This window comes from Zeugodacus cucurbitae, chromosome 5 (assembly GCF_028554725.1).
Source record: "Zeugodacus cucurbitae isolate PBARC_wt_2022May chromosome 5, idZeuCucr1.2, whole genome shotgun sequence".
Classification (NCBI taxonomy): domain Eukaryota; kingdom Metazoa; phylum Arthropoda; class Insecta; order Diptera; family Tephritidae; genus Zeugodacus; species Zeugodacus cucurbitae.
In genome coordinates this window covers 20347029-20365317 of record NC_071670.1, presented here as the reverse complement: position 1 = coordinate 20365317, position 18289 = coordinate 20347029, and the positions used below count along the sequence as shown (strand labels likewise).

Sequence of the window (18289 nt, the reverse complement as noted above, 5' to 3'; positions counted from 1 at the left end):
AAAATATCAGAAACAAACATTTGTATTGCAAAGATAGCATGGTAACTATACTATCTAAAGGGGTTTTCAATAAGAGCGTTAAAAACTTAACTTAAAAGTTAGTTTTAAATAAAAAAGATAAACGTTTTGGGAAATCAACGAAATTCTTTATTCCTGTGAGAGTACATTCGATGCCATTACGTATGGAATTCGATTTCTTTTGCATGACCACCACAGTCACGCTTGCAGAGGAGGATTAGATACCACGTTCAAAAAACTTGGTTTTCAATAAATCGTTGTGGGCGGTAGCGATTCACATTCACAGTAACGTGCCGGTCCTGATCATCACGGAAGAAGTACGGCTCAATGACGCCGCTGGCCCATAAACCTCACCAAACCGTTAGGGATGCAATGGTGAAGTCATTCGGTCAGAAATGAACCTCATCGCTGAAGATGATTTTCTTGCGTCAGTTTGATCTAAGGATGTAGGCCAAGATTTTTTCGCAAAATTCGCCACAATGACGTCACAGAGTGCAGCAATTGTTGATCTGACAAGACACTTATGACGACCATAAATTGGACGTAAGGCTCTTAAAGTTGAGGCCACTGACTCCGAATATCGGTAGTAAATTGTAATAATTTCGACTCGTTGCTGACAACTTTTGATTAAAACATTGCACGAGTAGTGATTTTAAGCTATGTCACTTCTCATCTGAACATGGTAACTATCTGATAATAATTTTGTAAATCACCACATACTGTATATGACGACCTCGGCCCTATGATGTATTGTTGAAATTTTATTGCCTTTGTATGTTGCTAATTGCGAGATTATAAAATATTCGTTTGCACCCGAAACTTCCTCACTTACTTGTAAGAAAGTTTTACAGAAGCTTCCTAATATTTCTAATAGATTCGTGATTTTGACTTAACATTTAACATTCCAAATTATTTCATAGTGTTTTCTTCGTAGTTAACACTTGTTATCAAAAAAATGTTGTTCAACTTTAGCTGTAAAAAAAAATATTATTAAAATAAATCTGTTATTTTCTTAGTCAAAATATAAAATCAATAAAAATCAAACAAAGAAGGAATTTTTATAATTGAGCTTGACTGTAAGCTACAATCAAACTGTCTATCTCTTGTCTGCTATCCCTTCTGATGATTCTTTCATACATAAACTTTCGAGTTGTATTATTTTGTTGCTTATGTACGATAATTATATATATATATTTGGCGTAGGAACCGCTTTAAGCGATTATAGCCGAATCCACCAGAGCGCGCCACTCATTCCTCCTTTTTGCTTTTTGGCGCCAACTGGAAACACCAAGTGAAGCCAGGTCACTTTGCACTTGGTCTTTCCACCGGAGTGGAGGTCGTCCTCTTCCTCGGCTTCCTCCAGCGGGTACTGCATCGAATACTTTCAGAGCTGGAGTGTTTTCTTCCATCCGTACAACATGACCTAGCCAGCGTAGCCGCTGTCTTTTTATTCGCTGAACTATGTCAATGTCGTCTTATAAATCGTACAGCTCATCGTTCCATCGTCTGCGGTATTCGCCGTTGCCAATGTTTAGAGGACCATAAATCTTGCGCAAAACCTTTCTCTCGAAAACCCCAAGAGTCGTCTCATCGGATGTTGTCATCGTCCACGCTTCAGCGCCATACATCAGGACGGGAATAATGAGCGACTTATAGAGTTTGATTTTGGTTCGTCGAGAGAGGACTTTACTTTTCAATTGCCTACTCAGTCCAAAGTAGCACCTGTTGGCAAGAGTGATTCTGCGTTGGATTTCAAGGCTGACATTGTTGGTGTTGTTAATGCTGGTTCCCAGATAAACGAAATTATCTACAACTTCAAAGTTATGACTGTCAACAGTGACGTGGGAGCCAAGACGCGAGTGCGCTGACTGTTTGTTTGATGACAGGAGATATTTCGTCTTGTCCTCATTCACCACCAGACCCATACGCTTCGCTTCTTTATCTAGTCTGGAAAACGCAGAACAAACGGCGCGGTTGTTGCTTCCGATGATATCAATATCATCGGCATACGCCAGGAGCTGTACACTCTTGTAGAAGATTGTACCCTCTCTATTTAGTTCTGCAGCTCGTATTATTTTTTCCAGCAATAGATTGAAGAAGTCGCACGATAGTGAGTCACCCTGTCTGAAGCCTCGTTTGGTATCGAACGGCTCGGAGAGGTCCTTCCCGATCCTGACGGAGCTTTTGGTGTTGCTCAACGTCAGCTTACATAGCCGTATTAGTTTTGCAGGGATACCAAATTCAGACATCGCGGCATAAAGGCAGCTCCTTTTCGTGCTATCGAAGGCAGCTTTAAAATGGATAAAAAGATGGTGAGTATCGATTCTTCTCTCTCGGGTCTTTTCCAAGATTTGGCGCATGGTGAATATCTGGTCCATTGTGGATTTTCCAGGTCTAAAGCCACACTGATAAGGTCCAATCAGTTCGTTGACGGTGGGCTTTAGTCTTTCACACAATACGCTCGACAAAACCTTATATGCGATATTGAGGAGACTTATACCACGGTAGTTGGCGCAGATTGTGGGGTCTCCCTTCTTATGGATTGGGCAGAGCACACTAAGATTCCAATCGTCAGGCATGCTTTCTTCCGACCATATTCTACAAAGAAGCTGATGCATGCACCTTATCAGTTCTTCGCCGCCGTATTTGAATAGCTCGGCCGGTAATCCATCGGCCCCCGCCGCTTTGTTGTTCTTCAAGCGGGTAATTGCTATTCGAATTTCTTCATGGTCGGATAATGGAACATCTATTCCATCGTCATCGATTGGGGAATCGGGTTCGCCATCTCCTGGTGTTGTACTTTCACTGCCATTGAGCAGATCGGAGAAGTGTTCCCTCCATAATCCCAGTGTGCTCTGGACATCCGTTACCAGATTACCTTCTCGGTCCCTACATGATAATGCTCCGGTCTTGAAACCTCCTGTTAATCGCCTCATCTTTTCATAAAATTTTCGAGCATTACCCATGTCGGCCAGCTTTTCAAGCTTTTTATACTCACGCATTTCGGCCTCTTTCTTTTTACGTCTGCAAATGCGTCTCGCTTCCCTCTTCAGTTCTCGATATCTATCCCACCCCGAACGTGTTGTGGTCGATCGCAACGTTGCGAGGTAGGCAGTCTGTTTTCTCTCCACTGCGGAACGACAATTCTCATCGTACCAACTGTTTTTTTGGCGTTGCCGGAGACCAATTGTTTCGGCTGCAGCGGTATGCAATGAGTTTGAGATGCCGTTCCACAGCTCCCTTATATCGAGATGCTGATGAGTGCTCTCAGAGAGCAGGAGTGCAAGTCGAGTAGAAAATCGTTCGGCTGTCGGTTGTGATTGCAGCTTTTCGACGTCGAACCTTCCTTGTGTTTGTTGACGGGGGTTCTTTGCTGCACAGAGGCGGGTGCGTATCTTTGCTGCTACTAGATAATGGTCCGAGTCAATGTTTGGTCCTCGGAGCGTACGCACGTCTAAAACACTGGAGACATGTCTTCCGTCTATCAAAACGTGATCGATTTGATTGCGCGTGTTTCGATCAGGGGACAGCCACGTTGCTTGATGAATTTTTTTATGCTGGAATCTGGTACTACAGACAACCATATTTCGGGCCCCAGCGAAGTCGATCAGCCTCAGGCCGTTTGGCGATGTTTCGTCATGGAGGCTGAATTTTCCGACTGTTGTGCCAAAGACACCTTCTTTACCCACCCTGGCGTTAAAATCGCCAAGCACGATTTTGACATCGTGGCGGGGGCAGCGCTCATAGGTGCGTTCTAGGCGCTCATAGAAAGCATCTTTGGTCACATCGTCCTTCTCTTCCGTTGGGGCGTGGGCGCAAATCAGCGAAATGTTGAAGAACCTCGCTTTGATGCGGATTGGGGCAAGATGTTCATCCACCGGGGTGAATGCCAGGACTCGGCGACGTAGTCTCTCTCCCACCACAAATCCAACACCGAATTTGCGCTCCTTTATATGGAGTATGATAATTACTTCATACATAATCTTCCGAGTTGTATCATTTTGTTCTTATGTACGATAATTACTTTCAAACAAATTTGTTAAATATGGATTAAAAATCTAAATTAAAAATTTGATGTGGTCAAATACATGTGTTTATATTAATATTGTATTTTCTGTTGTTTTTTGACTTTCAAAAATGTATATATTTTTAGGAATAGTGTAATAATCTTAAGAACGTAGTTAGAAATGGGAGTACGTAAATCGACGTAGGATTTGTTTTGAGTACTCATAGAGCGACGATAAAAATATATATTACCCTGTCAAGAGAACACTAGTTTGAAATGATATTCTTAACATTACATTTCGAAAAAAATAAGGGTTTCATCAACATTAACTGTTAGGTTGTGCGGTCGCGGTAACTGTAGGATATTTTTCTCTTTTATCTATGTTTATTTTTCATAATTATTTATGTAAATTCGTTGCGAGTATATTATATTTTAAAAAATTTTGTGTTTTGCATCAATTCAAATGTATCTTAAATAAAGGCCAGCCCATTGTCATATCCATTTATTGTTACCTTCATATTTACCTCAGATAAACGGAGCAGCTTCATCTGTAGCCGGAACTTCGGCATCGTGTCCATCGAGTTATGGTAGCAAAATTGTTGTTTCAGGTAGTTCATGTGAACGCCGTGCTAACGATGCCTGTGGTGAAGCGGGACCAATCAATAATAATGATGGCGCAAGTGGTGGTGATGGGATTGGCAATACTGTCACTTCCAAATCAACTATTCAAGAACAAATACCATCATCATTACCTGTTGAAAATACTGAAGCAGCTGTTACACAGAGTTGCAGCGAAGTTGGAGCCTCCGCACAACCATCTCTTCAGCAACCTGTTCAGCAACAAGTATCAATTCAATCTGAAACTTTAAGAAAGTCAAGATCGCAAGGTGGGACATCTTAAATTGCCTGTTTTCCATTCACAAATCATAAAATCAAAATTCGACGTTCTGGTCATACCCACAATTTCAAGGATATTTTATAACACTTAAAATACTATTTATTGCACAGCATTCTAACCATTTTTAATTCATTTTTGCTTAATACTAACTCTGTGTCGCAATGTTATTCCCGCATTTTAAATACACTAACATGTATACATATACAGATATTCATTCAGAATTTGAGATGCATCTCTTTAATCTTTATACATTTATACACACATATGTTTTAAATAAACTTCTTGGAGATAAGTTACCCGAAGAGTCCAAAAGGCTTGGTTGTAGAAATGAAGTGTTTGAAAACAGACCTCAATAATTACCATTAAGAGATTACTGTTTATGGACATTCGAATAAAGCCAGTGAATATATATTGTAGCACATTTTGTAATAGATATGCAATTCATCGAAAAAAGTAAAACTGAACAAAAGTATATAATAGTTTGCATAAAGATCCATATGGAAAGTGCCGGGGGCTTTAATTTGAATATATTTTTATGTATATAAAATTCAACAGAAAAGCTAAATGTGAGATTATCCCTAATGGTAAATGTTCTTAGAAGGACTATTGGCAATAAATGGAAAGGGAAGCTTTTTCCAGTGATTAGCTCCCCCTAGTGATAATAAGACAATTTCTAAAATGTTATATCAGTTATTTAATTGCAATTATTATGTTATTTCACAAACAATTTTAGACTAGTCTATGTTGGTCTGAAATACAGATGATGAAATTTTACTTATCCAAAATCATTAAAGCAGTATTTTAAAAACGACTATGACTACATTCCCAAGAAGTTTTGTGATGATGAAATTTTACTTATCCAAAATCATTAAAGCAGTATTTTAAATACGACTATGACTACATTCCCAAGAAGTTTTGTGAATATTGTGCTAATTCCATACTTAGTACTTCAACATTCATCTTTAATTTGTCCCCAAAAAAGAATTTTTGGTGCTCATTATCTATTTATAAATATATATAAAAGCAATAAAAGTAAAACAAAGTCGATGTTATATAATATATACCTACTTTTCGAAAGCTTTTTTTAAGCCCAAGTATTGAATTTCTGTTCCCACTTTTTATAAATGATGTTTGCAATTAGTTAGGTTTTCAATAATAAAATTAAATTCAACTTACAAACTTTATAAACTTAAATCAGAGCATGGTTTTTGAAGGAACAACAATATGTCAAAGAACATAATTAAGAATTAAGTTGCTATTTACAATATTAGTTAGAGCGATTCTATACCATAGATCGGTAATTTGGAACTCAAAGAATCAAATTCCTTCCTTGACTCAAAGCAAAATAAATAACATACAATATATTTACAAATATTGAAAAAAATATAAATTTCCCTCCATCAAAGTTATTTCTCTCAGTTTAGTGATTTTATTTTTTACATTACAATAATATTTAAAACTAAAACTTGTAATGTCCTGTATGTCTCATTGCCAATTGAACTTTATTTGGGTAACAAAACATTACGTAACAAATGGTATTAGTTTGTGGGAATATTACATTTGTGGTAGTTTACGAGTATAGATATCAACGGTTATTTCGAAACTAATTATGTGGGCATTTCCTCTTTTGAGATATATGTAACTATCGATGTCATCTTACTGATTCTTAAAGTTAGATTCAGTTTTTTCATCTTTTTTACATTCGTCCTTTGGGAACAAACAAAAGTACCATTAATATTTTTTAAATAAATCTTTCCAATCATACTTCCCTGCTAGGTTAGGTTAGTAGACAAATCTCTACATATGCTGGAAGATCTCAGTTTTTCTCTCACAGGTTTGAGCGCTGTCCTTTGTGATGCCAATAAACTCCTAATGAATCAAAAAGACCATTGTGATTGCAAAGCGCTTGGAATTGGATAGAAACTTCTTGAGTCAGCTTATGCCAATTCTAGCCAATTTGCAAGATTTGCCGAATGTAAGCCTTCTAAGGTGTTTCAACCTCAGTCTGGCAAAAGCTGGACATTGGAAGAGAAAATACTTAGATGATTCCACCTCACCTTCCTCCAAATAGGTTTGGCAACTTTCAACTGCCAGGATCCCAGCCTCAACGCATGCGTACCTATCGGGCAATGGCCAGTAAGCACACTAATGATCGCGCCGATATGGACCATGCTCTCATTAATTATAAAGGAATAAAGTAAACACTTAAATAGGTAATTAGTCGAATCATTAATTCCGCTGTGAATCCAATATCGATACGAAAATGATTTTTGATCGAAAAATTTTATGCAATCATAGATGCCGTCGATAACCTGCTTTATCACAAAATAAAAAGTAAAACTTTATTGAATAATTTTACAAGTTTGAAAAATTAAATTGTTCAAGCAGTTTATTTCGTTTCTGTAACCATTTGAAATCGATACAATCGCTTAAAATTTGTTTGGAGTGCAGGATACACCAGTATACAGTATCAGTTAGTTACATTGCCTGGTCAGGCGTCATATATGATATAGATTCAATTTCAATATGGGGCTGAGAATAAATTGCAACAATTGGTCTCTTGTTCTGGTACTTGTTGTAGGAACCTCATTCGGAATATTTTCTATTGACTTTAAACCATCGACTTGTGTATGGAGTATCAGTATAACGCTGACCTCCTATTCCTGATTTTATTTTTTTGTTTTGCCTAGTTCCAGATAATTTTATGGAATACTTCTGAGTTTGACAGCCCATTGCCGTATACAAATTTCACGTTGTATTAAAATTTGAGTAATGAACTTAAGATAAGGCGTTTCGTCAATCTCAATAAACTTGGCTACCGATATTTTATATAATTTCTATTATCAAAATTTAATTATGAGCGAATTTAGTCCTACAATGGTCAGTTCTTAGCGAACAGAAAATATCATCTTAAATTACATCTTGTGGTGATATAACATAATTTCGTGGCATTTACATATAATCGAATAATATATAGTCCTAAGTGTTAAATAATATATATCGCTACCAATGGTTAGTATGCATATATGTTTGTATGTATGTATATAAAGCTTTTAAATATTGTTAAATTAATGATACTTTTACACAAATATTTATAATATAAACTAAATATTGCCCAAAAAATTGCATTCGATGTATGAAAATTGTTAACGGTAAATTATAATTTGCAGATAAATTGGACGGGTCATTTTCAAGATCCAGATCATCATCTATGTCGAGCATTGATATGTCTTCCTCTGAATCCGTTACGAGTTTAGCTTTCATTGAAAGTTATGGAAAGAAAAGTGGTATGTAATTCTTCTTAATTATTATTTTACATACTATGAATTATACCTCAGACAGACATGTATTACATATTGTAGTCTGCTACAGAAACCATATGCGTGTCACCGGTGTTCTGAATTTTGTTTGAAAGCAAATGGTTTTCCGTACTACAATATAGTGCCAGAAACCATTGATATTATGTGGTGTTATGAAATATGCTACAATGGATCGCATTCAACACACCGAAAGCTTTAAGGTAGAAATTCATATAAAACAGCTCATTGAACCAAATTTACGGGCAACAATGTTTCCAATTACAGGTGCGTTACCATAACAACATGCCCGTAACCATAACTATCAATTGAATTTTGATTTTCGGCTGTAATCATAAAAAGCTGTTTGTTGATTTTTTGAATGTTCATTTGAAATTGTTTTTCGTTTGCATTTTGTTTTGTTCGTCTCATAAGTTTGTATTTATACTGCTAGCGGAATCTTAGCGGATTATTTAACCGTTGGAACACCTATTAACATTAATATGATGGACACGCCATCGCCTTTTTCGCTTGAATTGTTTTTTTAGGATATACAGTACTTTGTTGAAAAAACTAATATTCTAATCAACACTGTATAATTTTCTAATAATAAATTTGAATAACAAATATATATACATATGTACATATATACATAAATAGATTCATAGATAGCTATGTATGTAAGTACAAAATATTGTTATTACACTTTTTCCAATAATGGTAAAAAATATTCAAATATTTTAAAAACTTTAAGTGCACATATGTACATGTATGTACGCAATCTCCTTTAAGGGGTTAGGTGGATTTAAGGGGTTGAAAACACGAGAATATTTAAATATTTTTTAAATGTATACAATTATATATTTCATTCAGCATATTAAAGATACATATTTAAACAGTATTTTGTGAAATTTATATTTACAAATTCCGAATTATCAAATCAAAAATATTTGTTGTTTATGAACGAAGGAAAAAAGGAAAGAAAAAAAACTGAATTCTTGATAGATTTTGAACAAAAAAATTATCTTTTGTGGTCAAATTTTCGCCTTATACTGACTCGAAAAATAGTTGTAATAAAGATGTGTGGAAATTTTTCAACAGAATCGCTTCATAACTTTTTAAGAAATCGTGTCCACTGACTCCAAAATTCGAGTTTTGAGATAAATCCGTTTAAAGTTTTACATTCTTGTAATTTTAGTCATATCGATTTCATATTTTTGGATAATATTTTAATATTGTACTACTTAATAAGACAAACAACTTTCAATTTTTGATTCCCACGTAATCGCTTACTTCACCAAATGGTCCAAATAAGCGTGATTCCTATAATTGAACAAACTGTTCATTTAAACGGGATTCTTTTAATTGAACAAATTTTTCAATTATGCGAGTATCGGTTAATTGACTCCCCGGTTAATTCAACAAAAAGTTTATGTGCAATTAATCGAAAAGTACTGTAATGCTATAATATTAAGAAATAATTTATCAATTTCTTCATCACTGCTCATTTTACATATTTGGTTTGTTTGGCACTTTTAAAATGAAAACAAAAATTCCGAATGAACGATCAACTGTTTATGGTTATAGCACCAATAATAGATAATAGTAAATATCGTTATGGTTATGGGTATGGCGATATGTTATAGCACCTCAAATTCTAACTTTAAGTTCTTCTGTCACAATCATATGTTTTCTGACATTTTGACATACGGAAAATCAAAGTGTATTCAACAAAGTGAACTAAGTATATGACATTTAATTTTTTTTACACGAATTTGACATGTTTGTTGCCATTGATTCAACCCTTACATTTATTCAAAAAATCAAATTTTGAAATTCAAAAGTAAACAAATTTCAAACCAAAAGATATATATTTTTTAAATGAATAAAAGAAGATTCCGAATACTTTCTACTTATGCAAAACAACTCATGGAAGCAAATTAACTAATGTTTTGTGCTCCAACTGGCAAATTGCAAACAATTTTATCAATATATGTATATTATATTGTTCAAGATAAAAAAGACGGGTTAATGTAAACAAATACATGAATTGTTTACTATTTTATTGTCAAAAACGGGTATGTCAAATACTTAGTTCACTTTGTTGAATACACTTTGCGCAAAATAAATTAAATTCAAAATAAACTGAAAACAAACAAAATTTAAAAATTTATGAGAAAAATATGTTGAGAAGTAATAATTATAATGGAAAAAATATTTTAAGATTGCTAAGTCAGGATCCATTTTCCTGCCTATTGTTCATAATTATATTTTGCTTGAATTTATTTGTATCAGTTGATGGATGTAAAAATAGTACATGTGCGTCACTGTGCTGGTACATGGCTTCTTGATCTTTTATTATCGTACACATTGTGGTACGGAAAGCATATGTCTGCCTTTGGCATTTCGGTGAAAATTACTATAAACACAATTATGAAAGATTTTTTGACAATAAACTGTGTAATATCCTTCACATTCCAAATTTATTATAGATCATATAATTCACAGATATATCCGTACAACTGTTAAACTAATATAATTGTTAATTAAATATTAATAATTATTGAATTCGCCGTCCGGCACGGTTGGCGTCAACTATACATCTAATCTGAATTCCGGCACATCACATACATAGGTTATTCATTATTGCTGAATTATGAGAGTGTATTGTCACTATCTCCTACAAGTACAGACCTCCACAAACTGTATTAATACTGCGCCATTAGTCGCATGGTCGTGTCATAATCTCAATTATGCTATAAAATGTCCCACAATTCAACAGATGGCGACATTTGAATAAACATTTTTACGCGTTGGCGAAGCTATTTAATTCATTATTCAAAAAGACTGCCATTTAATTTTTACATCTTGGCAAACTAAGTGAGCATCTTACATTCGATATATAGTAGCTGGTGGAGAGAAGGAGTGAAATCGGTCCAGGAATTACCAACCAACCCCCATATACTAAATATAGTGATATTCGTTATTCTATTGGACATTATGCCGAATATACATGTATGCGTCAAACTGTGTTTTATCTCAATAAAATTAAATAAAGAAATTGCGAAAGTATATAATGATTTTATATATCCTCACTTAGCTCTTGCTTTCTTGCTCTATTATAATTCCGGTTATATTCTGCGGTTTCCTCGAAATGTCATAAAATCGGTCAAACCGTTTTATGCAGTTTTATTAAATACTCTTTCCAATCTTTGTTTCTACATTATACTATTTTTGGATTATTTAAATAAATATATATTTTAATTCAATAGATAATTTAACACTCGTTCCTACACTTTGGATTGGAACTAGTTTCGGTTCCATTTTAACTCTTCTCATATCTCTACCCGAGAGAGAATCACGAAAAACGCAACCTGTGTTAGTGACAATTAACGGTAAATTAGCTTTGCACATTTAATTATAGATTTTTCAATTGATTTCGTTTTACATTTTTTAAGGAGGGCCACTGGTGCGATTAAAGGGTTCAATTACATCAATGTCATTTTTAGACTCATTTGGTTCTTTAATTCCTTATTCGTTTGAAGCTTGGCGTGATGATGGAAAGAAGGACCGTAAGTTATATTATGTCTAGTAAAGTTGGTTTAATATTTCAATATTCGGGAAGCAAAGTTATTTAGGTATTTATGTGCATACATATATTTATTTATCTCTTAAGGAACTCCAACAAAAAGTAGTAGTAAAACGAGCCCGACTTTTACACCAACAACTGCCAACACAATATCAAGTACTCCGGGTGGAAATGTTTATAGCAGCAGCAGCAATGCCAGCAGTAGCGGAATAAGTGGAAGCCTTAGCACTGGGCTAGACTCTTTAACAGATAGACAATATATAGTAATCACAAGTGAAAAGCAAACAAAAGTCTTCGATATTGCAAATCAAAGTTGTATTTATCGCATTAATTTATCAGAAATGGATTTTGCAGTCAAAGCGGAAACTATTTCAATGAAAGGTAATTATGTATTTGAATTATTAGTAGTATATGGAAATTGTAAGTGCTAACAGCGCTAAAACTAATTCAATGTTGGAATTTCTAAACTACAATATCATCACTTTAGTAACAAAAAAACTTATTTAATTTAATTAAATTGAATATTTATACTTTTTGAAATATTTTACATAATTATCATCCTAAATTTGGTATATTTTTCCAGATGGTTCTTGCTTAGCGACGTATCTATCCAATGGACATTTGATGGTTCATAGTCTTCCTAGTCTAAGATTATTAATGGATACCGATTTTTTACCCTTGATGGAATTAAGGTACATACATATATATATAGTTATTTATAAATAACAAAAATACTCTACCGTTATTGTCCGAAACTCAAGAATATCAAAAATTATTGATATTTAATGGTCTTTTAAAAATAAGTTGTTAGTAAGTTATCTTTAATTCAATTTACATATTACAACTAAATAATGAAAAAAAATTATAAATAAATCTAATCACAATCACATCTTTGTCACAATTCTTAGTTTTCAAACAAAGTGCAAACAAGGAATTGTGGATCCAATGCTGTCTATATGGGGTCAGCAAATCATTGTACACGAAGACACAACTCAGTAAGTAACGAAAAGAGAATTTTTTAGTTAAAGGTTAAATATTGGCTGATGAAATATATACTGCTATTATTTTGGTAACACATGACAAATACTTTTAAGGAACGGTTTTGTACAGTCCTGATAGAATTATGTCCTAATGAATTATGAATAATGTATCAGGATTAACAAACCCGACTGTTTTGAGAACCAAAGGATTTTAGCGCTTGTGATATGAAGTGAATTATAGCAAATACGAGTAAAAAAGACCGAACGTCAAAACAATAAATATTCTTAATATAATAAATATACTATAGTACAGTGGAACTTCTCTAACTCGAATCACCATAAACCACAAAAAGCTTCGAGTTAGAGAGACTTCGAGTTATAGAATTTTCATTACAACATATAAATTTTCAAAAAGCTGTAAAATATAGATTTATAAACTGTTTTATTTATTGACTTCGCATAGACTTTTATTTAAATACGTTAAAACATGTATTCTGTAATTTTCTTTGTTGCAGTTTGCTATTATTGGCTCTTGACGTCTATATCCCATGCCTTTAGATTAGTTGATTTATGCAATCCATATGGGTAATATTATATTTTTTGTTTGCCTCCGTACAATATAGAAGGACTCTTTTAAAATTCTGCCTCGATAACAAAATTTAAAATTAAATTAACCTGACCAAAAAGTTCGATTTATGGAAGGAAATTTGTATGAAAGTTGCACTATATTGCCTCTAGAAGAGTTCGAGTTATAGAAATACGAGTTAGGGAAGGAAATTTGTTTGAAATTTGGCTTCTAAACGCTATTGACAATTCAAGTGTACGAATTATGGAGATCTTCGAGTTATGGAAGATCCACTGTATTATTATGCTGTTTTTCTTTGGGCTTTATATAATAAAAAAAATTGTGAATCTGGAACTTCCATTAAGTCTGTGGTCTCATGAAGTTTAGTTGAGCAAAACATTGTTTAAGCTAAATTATTTGGATCCTAAATCTTCATTAATTCTATCACTGCATAAAAAGTCTTTATTTTGGATTCATAAATTCAGCCAGGATATATATTGTAGTTCAACTATTCAATTAATTAACTAATACAATATTCGTATTCCTTGATTTCAGAATTTCAAAGATATTTTGCTTTAGTCACAAAGGGCATGGATTGTACATGGCAACACCCACCGAAATTCAGAAATTCACAATATCATCGGAATTCTGGTAAAATCTAATTATTTGTATACGGAATTTTTAATGGTTGTTGTTTTTTATTGCAGTCAATTTATTTTGGAGATGATGGGTGAATTATACACGTCACATGAAATGCCTGAGCAACCAAAGGAAAGCTTTTTTAAAGGCTTATTTGGAGGGGGAGCGAAAAGTTTGGATAGAGAAGAACTTTGTAAGTGTGGTCTAATTTTTGCAAATGTTTCAACATATTATTTAGCGCAATCCACATTGAATTCAAAACAAAACTATATTTCATCACACATGTCCTTTCCTGCTATTATGTCAATTTTACTATTTCAATAATCTAATTTGTTTTAGTTGGTGAACAAAGTGGGAAAGCAAATCGATCAGTTGCCAAACATATACCTGGTCCGAATTTGGATCAATTAGGACAGCGAGCTTCTACTGCAGCCTCTGAGATAAGTAGAGCGCATCAGTTGGCAATGGAAAGAGGCGAGAAGCTTAATTTACTGGAGGAGAGGGCGGAACGTATGGCCAACACAGCTCAAGACTTCAGTGGAACAGCACATCAATTAATGCTTAAATATAAAGATAAAAAATGGTATCAGTTGTAAAAATCTATTTTAAGATCTAATTCTACCACAGTTATTGTAATATTGCTTTTATAACACTTTCTACTACATCAAGTACACTTATTTAATTTCTGTTTTCAAATAGTAATGTTATTTATAAACTGTTTTTAATAAAAATTTAGACAAACATTCGATCTTTCCAATTGGAAAATATCATTACAGACGCCACATTCGAACAATTGATACAAATCTTTGCTTTAAATTAATTACAGATTGCATGGGTCATCTACGATAATTGATAGGTGAATTTGATGAAAGATTTTGGCAAGTCCAGTAGTGTGAATTCAGGTGTTTTACTCCTTTGCTCTAGATTTACTCCGACTAAAAAATTGACATTTGTTGTTATCTCTGTTACAAATGCATCAAATCTGCTACAAAAGGCATTGGTCTGCTACTAGTTACAAATTTTAGTTATAAGATATTTCTTTCCCAGCGTTTGTTTCTTGATAACTAACAAAACACCTTTCTTTACTATTGGAGGAAATATTTAACAGTATTTACTAGCCAAATTTAATTAAAACTAAAATAGGAAATCATTTTTGAATATTTTAAACTTCACTATTTGCAAAAGTTATATTTACGCGATCGAAAAATCAACCAACAAAAATTAAAGTCTCAGCATAATGAAATATATGCGTTTTAATCCTGTTTAAGACATCATACATTTTTTAACACCATTAGTGTTTTGCTCCCAATTCAACTAAGAAAAGTTACCTATCAACACTCAGCCTATGCGTAAGTTATATCTAGCGAATATATATTATATTTGGTTGTGGTGTCGTAATTGTCTCATTGAGAAAATATTATGATAAGGAATTGAGGTAAGTATAGAAGTGGTGGTTACGTAGCTCTGTAATTTTTTAATATTTTACCTATATTTAACTTTCTTCTTTATTGTAAACACAATGCGTTTATTTTCAAATATAAAAACTCTTATTTCTCATTTAACGGTCATGATATTGCAATGAAGGTGATTTTCAATACTACAGCTAAAAATAAAAAATGAGCTCGCACTTTCTTCACGAAGCGTTCCATGCGTTTACATTTGCTGAGTGCACCCAACAAGCCAATTTACTAAGTCGTTTCTGAGATATCAAGGAGGAAAGTTTGAATAACATAGCTTTGAGAAAAACGCGTTCAAAGTTTCCAGATGCCAACTCAGCGCTTCGATCATCTCCTTCTAACTGCTGTATCTTTGAAACGACTTCGAACTTCGGCTTTACTACCGTATTCTAGACAAATACATTTTTTAAGCCCAACACATGGGATGATCCCCTTAAGTAATAAAAACTATAATACCACAGGCACACAAAAACAAAATCTTTATGACCTGGGCGTCTTACTATGTGCACTACATGTTATGGGGTCACTGAATTCGAATCCAAGGTCCATTGAACCCCATCAGATTAGGGTTTGACATAACACTAGAAAATCAATATAGCGGACAGCAATTTTTAAAATTCATCGGAACCGCTTGAAACTCACTACTTGTAGGTTTTAGGGGTCACGGATTACGAATCCGGTATCGGTTTTTCAAAATTCAAAATGGAGGATCCAATATGGCGGACGGGTTTTTAAAAATTCGTCTGAATTGCTTGAAACTCGTTACTCGTGTGTTCTCGAGGTCGCTGAACATTCCTTCTGACCCAGCCAATGAAAGAGATGAAGATGAGGTCAATGTAGATGATCTCTGCCATGCCGAATGGTGTAACTGGAAGAATTGATTGTGACCATGTCGTCAAGATGATTCCGTTTAGAATGAATGTGTTGAAGAGACATTTGCATGCTTTGTTAAGCACAAAAGAGTCGACCATGGATGTGGTCTAAAAGAGTTAATATAACAAACGTTCAGACCCCCAAGAATTTTTTTGAGAAAAATAGCGTTATGAACTCCAATCAAAATAACAGAGATAATTTTGACCTAAGCAACGAAGAAATGAAGGGATTTCTGTGAATTTTCCTTTTTAGTGGCTATCACCATCAAAAAAGTTCTTAGATATCAAAAGAAACCTGCATTGTGTTGGTAACAGTCTAGTCACTAGTTCAACTGACAAAATGTTTAAGGTAAGACCTCTATGTAATCTCATTCAGAGAATTTCTAGACAATGGAGAGTTCTGCAGAGCACACTTTCAGTTGGCATCTAGACAGTTGATAAAGGAAAACTGGATTTGGATATCGGAATTGGGCAGCAACATTTGCAGATGGATATTGAATTAATTAATAAATGACAATAAAACGATTACCTACCACCAGATTTGATTTGGGCGTTAATGGGTTACATTAAATTCGATAGAATTTTTATTATTCTACAAATGCGATTTTATTATTCAATATCCCAGTCTTCGTCGGATACAATCTATATAGGTACATGGGTAATCCATAGACAATGATTAGTTTTTCCATACTTTAGAATTATATATGAATATGAAGAATATGAGCTTCAGGAACTATGTTTTTATTTATATAAGTAACCTTAAATAAGGTGATAGACATTGTAGGACTTTTAAAAAGTATAATTATTTATGTACATATGTTATTCATTAGGTGGATGTATCAGCTTATTTGTAGATATGGTCGGACGAAAGCATAACTGACGATTGGAACATTGTTATGTGGGAACCAGAGAACTGCAAAACTCACTTTTTCCTTGAATCAGATCATACGCAAAAGTTTCTTTTCAATTCCAATCACTGAGCGAAACACAGCGTTGAGTAAAAATCAGCTCATGTTGCCGCACCGCTCATTCGCGTACAATGTGAGCCTTCGGTAATGCTTTGCTCACGTTTGCTCACTTCACGAAATGTGTAGCTCACGTTCGCTCAGTGATTGGAAGTGAATAGAAACTTTTGCGTATGAGCTGATTCAAGGAAAAAGTGAGTTTGGCAGTTACAGTTGGTATACATATACAATTATATATGTATGTATATATATGTATATATGCATGTGTGTGTGCCAACGGATTTTACAAAACCAGTAGCGCTGCTGGTTGCGCATTTATTCAAGCACAGTGAGTTTATTCATATGTGTTGAGTTTGCTCTTTTGTGTGCTTGTTTTCATTCAACACGATCATTGTTGAGCCGAATGAGCAAACGCCTGAGTAGAGCTGTTTCAACACGAGCGTGAATAAACTCAGCAAGCAGACGAATTTACCGCAATTGAGCTGAATTTAGCTCAGTAGCGAAAACATTCACTAATGCCAGTTTGAGCGCTTGAGCCGAATGGGCTGATAGTTCGAGTATTGTTTGTGCATGAACATTTTTGAGCTCAACGTAAGCCGTTCTCTGGTGGGAACCCCACAAGCTGGGCTAATTACAGTAGGATAAGCCTCCGCTATATCGCATATAAGGTCTTATAGTCCGTACAGTGTAAAAGACTAAAGCCCACCGTTAACGAACTTATTGAACCTTATTCACATAAATCCAAAAGAATAGAATCCATACATGTTATTTTCTACAGTACAGAAAGATCAGGGACCCTATTCTGTAACTCGATTCTTTTCTCGATTTCGAATGTTTTTATCATGTTATCCTATTTTCGCATTTTCAATCCTACTTTCAACTAGTGAATCCGAATTACGAAAACTTGCAATTTTGCGAATTTAATTGTCAAATGTCTCTACTGTCGTATAAAAGATTCCATAGCTTATGAGTAGTAGAAATAAAATATTTTGAAAAATTTAAGT

General features: G+C 34.2%; 1 protein-coding gene across 5 annotated transcripts in view; it reads left to right on the top strand.

Moving 5' to 3' along the window:
* LOC105215010 (syntaxin-binding protein 5) overlaps nt 1-14734 on the top strand; it is a 55377-nt gene extending 40643 nt beyond the window's left edge. For 4 of the 5 annotated variants that reach the window (XM_054232630.1, XM_054232628.1, XM_054232632.1 and 1 more), the window contains exons 16-24: nt 8093-8209; nt 11491-11613; nt 11677-11790; nt 11895-12188; nt 12391-12499; nt 12716-12802; nt 13908-14003; nt 14060-14184; nt 14331-14734. In XM_054232630.1, the coding sequence (XP_054088605.1) occupies nt 8093-8209; nt 11491-11613; nt 11677-11790; nt 11895-12188; nt 12391-12499; nt 12716-12802; nt 13908-14003; nt 14060-14184; nt 14331-14587 (1322 nt within the window). In that variant the 3' untranslated portion in view covers nt 14588-14734. Of the gene's footprint in view, nt 1-4553; nt 4912-8092; nt 8210-11490; nt 11614-11676; nt 11791-11894; nt 12189-12390; nt 12500-12715; nt 12803-13907; nt 14004-14059; nt 14185-14330 lie in introns of all 5 variants that reach the window. The other variant, XM_054232631.1, reaches the window with a different exon arrangement.
* The last annotated feature ends 3555 nt before the right edge of the window (nt 14735-18289 follow it).